Source organism: Pecten maximus, chromosome 8 (assembly GCF_902652985.1).
Source record: "Pecten maximus chromosome 8, xPecMax1.1, whole genome shotgun sequence".
In the NCBI taxonomy this organism is placed as follows: Eukaryota; Metazoa; Mollusca; class Bivalvia; order Pectinida; family Pectinidae; genus Pecten; species Pecten maximus.
In genome coordinates this window covers 16,595,988-16,608,242 of record NC_047022.1, presented here as the reverse complement: position 1 = coordinate 16,608,242, position 12,255 = coordinate 16,595,988, and the positions used below count along the sequence as shown (strand labels likewise).

General features: G+C 36.5%; 1 protein-coding gene across 1 annotated transcript; it reads left to right on the top strand.

Annotated features, from left to right (window-relative positions):
* Window positions 1-9,561: 9,561 nt before the first annotated feature.
* On the top strand, window positions 9,562-11,981 carry LOC117333711 (sodium-dependent dopamine transporter-like). Its single transcript, XM_033893133.1, has 3 exons — window positions 9,562-9,655; window positions 10,107-10,274; window positions 10,888-11,981. Exons 1-3 carry the CDS (start codon window positions 9,587-9,589, stop codon window positions 11,071-11,073), a joined length of 423 nt encoding a protein of 140 aa, XP_033749024.1. The 5' UTR covers window positions 9,562-9,586; the 3' UTR covers window positions 11,074-11,981.
* The last annotated feature ends 274 nt before the right edge of the window (window positions 11,982-12,255 follow it).

Here is a 12,255-nt window from a genome sequence, read left to right as displayed (position 1 = left end):
TCGTTGCTCTCATACAATTACCTTCACGCTCGTACCTGTTTCATAAGTATTGATTTAGGATAGTCGGGTGCTCTAGGACGATTCATAGAGCAAGTGTTAATGTTCATTCTCCAATATTGGAACTCTTCAGTGTTTTAAGTATCGAAATCGGCATATAGAAACGAACAAACGTTAATAAACGAATGCAATGGATCGTAATTAATTCAATTAATTATTTACAGATGATTTCCAAAGACATAAGGTATAGTTAGAAGTTTTCGGCTGTACACATGCAAGTTTGTAAATTCGTCACTGTGATGAAACCACCGTCCTCGTCGTTGCCATGACAGCCGATCGAAGCTGCGATCACGAATGCACTGACAAAGTGAAAGTTGAAGTATTTTTCGCAACATGCGGTTTAAACTTAAAATTACAATCACACCTCATATTGATTGGGGTTGTTTAATCATACCTGATCAATTGAATTATCAGAAAACTAACAAAAACATTAAAAAACACAGAATGAAGCCTTCGTGTCAGGCAGTGCAGACACAACGCGGGATCTGTAAACAATGTGACGTCATTGGAATGTACAAGTTGCAACAATGTACAACAATGTATATTTTACATGAATACACTAATGAGCAACAAAACGGGACGCAACATTAACCCACATGCGCAGGTGTTATTTGCTTAACAAAAGAATCATGGCCAGGCAGTCTTTCTGTAGTCTGCTACCTTAAAGACCTGTATTTTAAATTGGTGGTTTGCGTACATTGTGGTGCCCAAGCTAGCTAAACCATTAATCGAAGATCCCGGGATAAGATATTATTCGAATTAGAAAACAGGACAATTATTGACACATACTGTTACACACAAAAAAAAAACAATTAAACGTATTGTTCGTGAATTATATTATATCATGTACACTCATTCTGATCGTACACATCATTTTAATATCCCATTTACATGTAATGAGCATTAGTTTATATGAATATATAATCAGCATGTATTATATTTTTGAAGTATATAAGAGCATTTTTTTGGTAGAAACAAATTCATGGGGATAATAAATATTGGCTCAATGTGAAACATCTGTGAGTCCGCCAACAAATAAAATATTAAATATTTTACATAAAGAATATTAACAATGATATTATTACATATCATTATTATTAATAGTGCGTTACGTTACATCGATGCCATCACATGACAATTGCATTTAAAACGTTGTATTCATTGACCTACTTATGACTACTACCCCTTTGGTCTGCTGTAGATGATGTACGTGACCGCCCTACTACCTGTTGTACTGGTCATCGTGATCTGGGTCCGGGCACTCATACTTCCAGGGGCAATAGATGGGATGCTGTTTTTCATCACTCCAGATTTCAGAAAACTTGGAAACATCGAGGTAAGAAGCACATAAATGATTAATGCTTGAAGTGTCCCTTCACTTCTCCATTTAGGCATTTGATGATAACTTTTATTTGGAATCACTAGAATCACTGGTTGACATTAAATTAAGTCGTAATTACATCTGATGTATTTTGGGTTTTACGATGATCTTGTGGCGGTATACGACTTCCTTTCTTAGCTTCCCTTTCACATGGATTTTACACGTCATTATTGATGAGTGCTAGGGGAAGAAACAGCTGTATGATGGAGCTTTGTATACATAATTGGCATATTTTTTTTTTAAATAATTCATAAATTCTTCTTCACAGCAGTGACATATTATCAAACGTTGTTGGGGAAACGTACTTACCTTTTACAAATTAAGACCCCGGAGCTCTTCTATCCAAATCAACATATCAACAAATTGATATATTTTGTTTCGCAATTCTTGTAAAATAAAACTTTGACGAGCTTGGTACATACCAAATAATAGCATCAACACCAATTCCTCTAAGTACATTTTACGTCAAGTTATAATACAAGCTATTAGTCACGTCCAATGTATGTGTAGGATGACTGTATTAAGATGGTAAAATAATTGTGGTACAGTATCAGTTGTTCTTACAATGATACAAAAATTGCCAAACAACTTATTCAAAAGAAAGGCATTATTCGCTAGAATTTATTTTGGTGAAGAAATATTTTGGCGCACAACACATACAATCTTCTAACATTTCTTATAGGTATGGATTGAAGCAGCTTTTATGACGTTTTACACTCTAGGACCTGGCTGGGGTGGACTGATGATGATGGGATGTCACAATCAGTTCCGCACCAATTGTCTAAGGTAATCATTCGTATTCCAAATGAACACAAATAAACCCACAGTTTGGTCTACAATAAACATAATGTAATTAAATTTTGAAAATCATACCATTTCTTCAATTAAGGGCCTATTTACATCTTTATCCAGATTTTGATATTTCTTACGACCAATTTTGATTTTTCCGCCGCCTCATATGTATCATCAATGTCGGTCCTTAGTACCGCTTACGAGTCATGCAAGGATGAAATAATTGTGTGATGCGGTTTTATTTTATTTTTTTCTCTACTGCTTTTAAATCTGTTTTGAAAGTTATTGATACTTCTTATCTTTTATACAATCCTGCATATGGTCTACTCCATGATTTGTTCAATTTCTGTTCCCACAGGGCGGCCATAGCAACAACCATATCGACCTTACTATACGGTCTGCTGAATGGTCTGGTTGTCTTCTCAGTGTTAGGCGTCATGGCAAAGGAAGCTAACGTACCTATCACCAACGCAGTTACGTCCGGTTTGTATAAGGAATAGACTCACATAGCTATCACTTCCGGCAAACATTCATCTTTTCGGATTCTGTTGTATCTCTAGCATAAGTGTTACTTCCGGTAAATAACATACAGTGATTACGTGATGATCAAGTGGGTTCTCATTTAAGAATGATTAAGCCTGATTTGATCGAAATTTGAAAAGCGGGTATCATCATTGAAACCGAAAACGCTTTCTCTTTCGGCACCCCTGGTCTTATTCTTATGTACGTTTTTAACTGTCTCCATGTAAATCTATATTTTGCTCATATTTTACCACTGTTTTATCTATGTTTTGTTAAATTTACGCTTTACGTTACATGTTGATATTCTCTGTTTGTTTCCTAAAACTTGCTAGTACTATATGGTTATCGCGGTGGCCGAGTGGTGAAGGGTGTCCCGACACATTATCACTAGCCCTCCACCTCTGGGTTGCGAGTTCGAAACCTACGTGGGGCAGTTGCCAGGTACTGACTGTAGGCCGGTGGTTTTTCTCCGGGTATTCCGGCTTTCCTCCACCTCTAAACCTGGCACGTCCTTAAATGACCCTGGCTGTTAATAGGTCGTTAAACAAAAACAAACCAAACAAAGGTTATTGCATTGTAGCTATGATTCGATTGTTTACAACGAGGACATACATTTCTGACTAAGTTGTAGCTACCAGCCTTTCAGCATTAACGCCACTGTAGAATAAATATCTGTCCTATTGTTATTTTGTTGGGATGTTTTGTTTTTTTTTGGGGGGGGGGGGTTTCATTCTGTTCATTCATGTCATTTTCCATAGAAAATGTATTAACGAAGTGCAGAATATTCTAGGTGGATTTTCCATAGGTTTCATTGCTTATCCAAAGGCGTTGAGTTTTTTCCCCCTGCCACAAGTTTGGTGTGTTTTATTCTTCATCACACTTCTTCTGCCTGGCATTGATGCTATGGTGAGTATTTCTAAATGAGAATGTCGCTAATATCATAATTTTCGAAATAACGATTTTAGTGTTAGCTGTAAATATCAGTGGTTTACTATCACACCAGTATAATACATCAATGCATACTGAGAACAAATCTCTCCAGATACTGTACGTTACAACGTTTCTACACCTTCGGAGTGTGTTCTGAAGTGTAAGCTTTACATATACATGTATATCGTACTTAATACCATCCCTCCGAAATTTCGCTATTTTATGTGTCGCTTGTTTATTTTATTTTATTTTAATTTAATTTTTTTTTATTATTTTTTTTATTTTTTTTTTTTTTTTTTTGACAATTCTGAAACCTCCGTCGTTCAAATTGTTCCTCTGTTGCAGACCGTAGAGACTGAACCAGTTATGCTGATTCTAGAGGAAAACTTCCCACGATTCCTGAAAGACAAACGCCCATGGTTGCTTGGCGGGTTCAGCGTGTTTGCCCTAGCACTCAGCATTCCTTTCGCTACAAGGGTATCTATCTATAGTTCCTGATAAAACTACCCTCCATGAACACAAAACAAATCTGATCTGTTTCCTTCATTCTTTGGAAGTTTTAGTAAATATTGTAGGCTGTGGTATATGTGTAGCACTATGTAAGATAGAACTTTCTCCTCTGTAGGCCGGGATATATATGTAATGCTTTGTAAGATAGAACCTTCTCCTCTGTAGGCCGGGGTATATATGTAATGCTTTGTAAGATAGAACCTTCTCCTCTGTAGGCCGGGGTATCATTATGTAATACTATGTAAGATAGAACCTTCTTTGTAGGCCGTGGTATATATGTAATGCTATGTAAGATAGAACCTTCTCCTCTGTAGGCCGGGGTATCATTATGTAATACTATGTAAGATAGAAACTTCTCCTCTGTAGGCCGGGGTATATATGTAATACTATGTAAGATAGAACCTTCTTTGTAGGCCGTGGTATATATGTAATGCTTTGTAAGATAGAACCTTCTCCTCTGTAGACCGGAGTATATATGTAATACTTTGTAAGATAGAACCTTCTCCTCTGTAGGCCGGGGTATATATGTAATACTACAGTGTATGTAAGATAGAACCTTCTCCTCTGTAGGCCGGGGTATATATGTAATACTTTGTAAGATAGAACCTTCTTTGTAGGCCGGGGAATATATGTAATACTATGTAAGATTATAAGACTCTTTCATATGTGTGTATGTAGGTTAGGGATATTCCACCCGAGGGGTCACAAAATGTGGTGAAACCCCAGGCTTGCCGAGGGTTTTACCACATTTTGTGATCCCGAGGGTGGAATATCCCTATCCTACATACACACATAATGAAAGAGTCTTTTTCTCTCATATCATTACCGAATTTCTGGCGAAAGTGTCCCTCAGCCATCCATTTTCTTCAATTTTTTAATTGCTTTATTTGTCGTTTTTACTAAATATACTTGTGATATTCTGAAAGATCATACCCTATTTTGACAAACTATGTTTGCACACAAATTTCATTCATTTTGTGGTTAAGTGATGAACGAATGAACAATTCGCCGGTAAAAATTACCGTAACTTGACCAACTTTTACGTGGCCGTGATCAAATTGTCAACATCCGAGAAAAAGAAGTTCTATCAACAATACTGAAAGCCAACGCTGAAATGAGTTTTCCAACTTCACATATAATTTGATTTGCACCTCGACATATTTAATCATTTCACAGAACACACTGTACTTTTAAATGTCAAGTCAATTTTTTTTATAAAATACTACGTCACTGCATGACGTCACGACTGTCATTGGAATTCCATTCATAGTTCAAGGATATTGAGAGTGATGTCGATCTCGATCGCCATGACGCGGCGATGTTTCGTGGCTGGTAATTTTAAATTCACTGTGATTTTGGCAACTTCGTGTGTGAACCAGCGAACAGTGACTCTATACGAGTATTCGATCTTTTCTGTGACATAGGATTATATGTGTTTAACCGGTTGTCTTGATGGAATGACGAAGGTAGGTCAGTCGATAGGCTAACGATGCTCATATTGAAAGGCTAGGATGGCAGTTAGTTTTCATGGTTACTCTACACAAATATAGACTCTGAGTTACAATTAAAATAAATATTTTTATATGAACATCGAGGGGTGTCATTTTTAACGAATGTTCGTTCATTTAAGAGCCAATTCCCAACTTCCAAATACACAGGTTACTGAGTAGGCCTAACAGTTACTGACAGTACAGTAGAGTAAACAAATTCCAGGGCCCCCTGCTGACGCAAACGGAACCGTTTCATAGGTTGTGACGTTTGACATTTTATTTTTTATTTTTTTTATGTATGGCTTTTATTTTACTTCCTGTCATTGCCAGGTGATTGTGTGTGTTTACATGTTTTTAATGACAAATGACAAATCTGTCGGTAGGCCAGTCTGTATTGTACTGTAACTGTTACAACAGGCCTGTAGGCGTAGTCTGTTTGTTACAGTAACGGAGTTATATGTTCGCTCAGATGAAATGTCTAATCGTTTAACCGTGTAGCCCTATTGATTTACTGCTGATATGATATATATTTATCTAAGAATGTATGTATTTTTATAGTTAAGTCCAACGTTTCAAAACCGACACCGACGATAAGGACTGTCGGATGTGAACACAAGCAGACGACGTTGTGAGAGTTGTCCCCCTTGAACACAGATTAATCCGCGCGCGTGAAATGCTATGTAAGATAGATTTATCTTACATAGCTATCTTACATGGGCAAACTCTATCCAACATGGCGAGATATGAGAGAAAGAACCTTCTCCTCTGTAGGCCGGGGTATATATGTAATACTATGTAAGATAGAACCTTCTTTGTAGGCCGGGGTATCATTATGTAATACTATGTAAGATAGAACCTTCTCCTCTGTAGACCGGGGTATATATGTAATACTTTGTAAGATAGAACCTTCTCCTCTGTAGGCCGGGGTATATATGTAATACTTTGTAAGATAGAACCTTCTCCTCTGTAGGCCGGGGTATATATGCAAAACTTTGTAAGATAGAACCTTCTCCTCTTTAGACCGGGGTATATATGTAATACTTTGTAAGATAGAACATTCTTTGTAGGCCGGGGTATATATGTAATACTATGTAAGATAGAACCTTCTCCTCTGTAGGCCGGGGTATATATGTAATACTTTGTAAGATAGAACCTTTTCCTCTGTAGGCCGGGGTATATATGTAATACTATGTAAGATAGAACCTTCTCCTTTGTAGGCTGTGTAATACTTTGTAAGATAGAACCTTCTTAGTAGGCCGGGGTATATATGTAATACTATGTAAGATAGAACTTTCTCCTCTGTAGGCCGAGGTATATATGTAATACTATGTAAGATAGAACCTTCTTTGTAGGCCGTGGTATATGTGTAATACTATGTAAGATAGAACCTTCTTTGTAGGCCGTGGTATATGTGTAATACTATGTAAGATAGAACCTTCTTTGTAGGCCGGGGTATATATGTAGTACTATGTAAGATGGAACCTTCTCCTCTGTAGGCCGGGGTATATATGTAATACTTTGTAAGATAGAAACTTCTCCTCTGTAGGCCGGGGTATATATGTAATACTTTGTAAGATAGAACTTTCTCCTCTGTAGGCCGGGGTATATATGTAATACTTTGTAAGATAGAAATTTCTCCTCTGTAGGCCGGGGTATATATGTAATACTTTGTAAGATAGAACCTTCTTTGTAGGCCGGGGTATATATGTAATACTTTGTAAGATAGAACTTTCTCCTCTGTAGGCCGGGGTATCATTATGTCATACTATGTAAGATAGAACCTTCTCCTCTGTAGGCCGGGGTATATATGTAATACTTTGTAAGATAGAACCTTCTCCTCTGTAGGCCGGGGTATATATGTAATACTATGTAAGATAGAACCTTCTCCTTTGTAGGCTGTGTAATACTTTGTAAGATAGAACCTTCTTAGTAGGCCGGGGTATATATGTAATACTATGTAAGATAGAACTTTCTCCTCTGTAGGCCGAGGTATATATGTAATACTATGTAAGATAGAACCTTCTTTGTAGGCCGTGGTATATGTGTAATACTATGTAAGATAGAACCTTCTCCTCTGTAGGCCGGGGTATATATGTAGTACTATGTAAGATGGAACCTTCTCCTCTGTAGGCCGGGGTATATATGTAATACTTTGTAAGATAGAACCTTCTCCTCTGTAGGCCGGGGTATATATGTAATACTTTGTAAGATAGAACTTTCTCCTCTGTAGGCCGGGGTATATATGTAATACTTTGTAAGATAGAAACTTCTCCTCTGTAGGCCGGGGTATATATGTAATACTTTGTAAGATAGAACCTTCTTTGTAGGCCGGGGTATATATGTAATACTTTGTAAGATAGAACTTTCTCCTCTGTAGGCCGGGGTATCATTATGTAATACTATGTAAGATAGAACCTTCTTTGTAGGTCGTGGTATATATGTAATACTATGTAAGATAGAACCTTCTCCTCTGTAGGCCGGGGAATATATATGTAATTATATGTAAGATAGAACCTTCTCCTCTGTAGGCCGGGGTATATATGTAATGATATGTAAGATAGAACCTTCTCCACTGTAGGCCGGGGTATATATGTAATACTTTGTAAGATAGAACCTTTTTTGTAGGCCGGGGTATATATGTAATACTATGTTAGATAGAACTTTCTCCTCTGTAGGCCGGGGTATCATTATGTAATACTATGTAAGAGAGAACCTTCTTTGTAGGCCGTGGTATATATGTAATACTATGTAAGATAGAACCTTCTCCTTTGTAGGCCGTGGTATATATGTAATGCTATGTAAGATAGAACCTTCTCCTCTGTAGGTCGGGGTATATATGTAATGCTATGTAAGATAGAACCTTCTCCTCTGTAGGCCGGGGTATATATGTAATACTATGTAAGATAGAACCTTCTTTGTAGGCCGTGGTATATATGTAATGCTATATAAGATAGAACCTTCTCCTCTGTAGGCCGTGGTATATATGTAATACTATGTAAGATAGAACCTTCTCCTCTGTAGGCCGGTGTATATATGTAATACTTTGTAAATTAGAACCTTCTCCTTTGTAGGCCGTGGTATATATGTAATGCTATGTAAGATAGAACCTTCTCCTCTGTAGGCCGGGGTATATATGTAATACTATGTAAGATAGAACCTTCTCCTTTGTAGGCCGGGGTTTATATGTAATACTTTGTAAGATAAAAAAAACCTTCTTTGTAGGCCGTGGTATATATGTAATGCTATGTAAGATAGAACCTTCTCCTCTGTAGGCCGGGGAATATATGTAATGCTATGTAAGATAGAACCTTCTCCTTTGTAGGCCGTGGTATATATGTAATACTATGTAAGATAGAACCTTCTCCTCTGTAGGCCGGGGTATATATGTAATACTATGTAAGATAGAACCTTCTCCTCTGTAGGCCGGGGTATATATGTTTCAATTGGTGGATTGGTACCTTGCGACATGGAGTATAATGCTAATCTGCATTGGAGAATGCATAGTGTTCTTTTGGATATACGGTATGTAAAACTTAACTCAAACCATACCAAGGGGATGACATTATAATTGTTGATATCTCTATTAAAGGGCAACAGTTTATTGTATATTGCATAAATAATGTAATCTCATTAAGTAGCAGTCGCGAAAAAATCACCAGTTATCTACCTTCTTCAAAGGAAGTGTTATTGTGCGCCAATTTATGATTGCGCTGACAAGTTTTAATTTGGTCATGCGCTACAATCCGGATGCACAAAAATAAATATGTTTACAGAATGTGATCTTCAGAAAGTGTAACATGCTTAATCAATCTATTTTAAAATGCACTTTATTTTGTTCTTTTATTTTAAAATGACAGTGCTATATTTTTTAGGCGGACACCGAATTGACCGGGACATACATCTAATGCTCGGAAGACCTCTACCTGCACTCATTAGGTTCAGCTGTGCCTTCATTATGCCAATATTTCTACTGGTATGTTTTAGCGTGAATACGAAATATAATTTTACAAAGAAATATAATAAATATAAATACACATTTTGTACATAATGCAGTCAAAAACACGTCTTAATTGTTTGATCGTTAATTTAAACATGATAAGAAAACAATATACTTAATTGTTTGTCCAATGCATCAGTAGATTCAGTTGCCAGTAATTGAAATTGACTTGTCATTTATTTGTTCAATGATACCGATAACATCATTCATAATTCATTCCCAGTATTGATGTGTGGTCTAGGTCATGTATCTAGAATATAAAACATATTTATTTAACAAAATTAGACAAGTATTGTTTATCTCTTGGATATGTCTGATTCTTAATTATAACTTTATAATTCAGCTGGACAATTCTTCACAAGAAGTAGTATCTGGTGGCTAGCTCAGTCCATGTTATATATATGCTAATAAATCGTATTCTGTTTAGTTCCTGCTTATAGTAAGTGTGTACACATACCGCCCGCCTACCCTAGGGAGCTACACCTACCCAGTCTACGCCACAGCGATTGGCTGGTGTTTCTTCATGTTATCTGTTGTACCCATAATTCTGTACGCAGGGAGAGAACTCTTGAGACAAAAGGGTTCCCTTAAAAAGGTACAGTATTGCATTTTTTGTAGTCTTATGGTACGTATATGATGCATTTTTGAAACATGAATTGTTCATTACGAAGGGATTTTTTAAAAACATTTCAGTTCTTTTTGGAGCATAATTTTCTGTTTGAGTTATATAAATAAGTTACAAATTTTGTAATAAATGCTAATTCGTCTATATTTGTTATGGCAATTGGGACACGTTTTCATTTTTGATTTAACGTGATAACTGATAATATCTTTCAAACTGTTTTGACGTCTCAGCATTGACGTTTAATTTATAGCAGTAAAAACTTTCATTACTGTAAACGTGGTTATTTTCGCGATTTTGATATGTAAGCTATACGCGTGGGGGTAATTTTCGCGATCGACCCACCTTCGTTTGTAGTTCGAGATTACGCAATTTGATATTAAAGTAATACGCGCAGGGTACATTTTCGCGATCAAAAAGACTCCGCGTAATAAGCGTAAATTTTCCACTCGCGCAAATTTCCACGTTAACAGTATAACATATATCTAAATATCATTTATATCCTGGTAGAAGTTCTTATCATATTCATTCTATGGTGCAATAACATCTTCAATGTTGTTTTTCTTCCTATCTCCCTGATCTATAGCGCCTTATGGTCTCCACCCGGCCAACTATAGACTGGAGTCCCGCTTGCCAAGACCAGAACTTACCATTCATATCACATGGCGATCGTTTGTCCTTCCGAGAGCTGATATTATTCAACCTCTGTGGAAAACGTGGCAAGAACTATTCAACTGACAGCCAGAAAGAACCTGAGACAATGCTAAGCTAGCGATGCGCAGTTAAAGTCAATCATTCCAGCGACATGTTGTAAACGTAACTACGCAAGGCTTAATATAACTTTAAAAGCAAAATAATATTTAAATTCAAAGTTTTATACGTTTTAGAAATCTTATTTGAAACGTTTTCCTAGATCTTTACATTTTTGATGTTTTGTTTTGTCAGAAATAATTTCAAGCTTGTTAATGTAAATTTTAGTGGAAAGGTGTTGTTACCAGTGTATTTAAATATACTGCCTAAAGTTATTGAGTCTATAATTTGTTGACTGGTATATGTTTTAATTGATATCCAAACTGTTAATATGAAACAACATAAAAAAAACCGACCAAAGCACATTAACGGGGCTGTTAATATAAAACCTTATCCTAGCACATTAATAGGGATGTTAATGAAAAATACCTCGCCCAAGCGCACATATGAAGCTGGTTATATGAAGCCTTACTCAAGAACACTGATGGAGCTGTTAATACATGTATGAAGACTTACCCAGGCACAGTAATGGAGCTGTTGATATGAAGCCTTATCCAAGAACACTAATGGAGCTGTTAATATGAAGCCTTACCCAAGAACACTAATGGAGCTGTTAATATGAAGACTCGCCCAAGAACACTAATGGAGCTGTTAATATGAAGCCTTACCCAAGAACACTAATGGAGCTGTTAATATGAAGACTCACCCAAGAACACTAATGGAGCTGTTAATGTAAAATCTTACCCATGCACACTAATGGAGCTGAGATTTAACCTAGATTCGGAAGTCATCCAGCGCACGTGCACGAGTCTCCAAGCCAAATATATAGGCCCCTATTTATGTTTGTATTTTTCCGTCGTTTAATCGATTTCAATTTGAATTGTGTGTGTTTTTGTTGATTTTATATCGGTACTTTTTGTTGTTTAAATTATACAGGAAGAGGATGTGAAAAATTACTTTATCATTGAAATAAACTTAATACGACACGTTATTGTGATTTTACCTTTTATTTCATAAAGAATGAGTTATCTCCCCTACATAATATCACATTGTTCTGTCGTTTTTTTCTGTTGTGTGTATCAGTTTGTAAGGGAAATAACTCTTACAAGCTGTAGTAAACGGAAGTCAAACTTTCTATTGGAAATCTTTGTTCTTGGGAGATAGCATTTTATGAGTGTTTAATGTCATATCGAATTTTCCATAT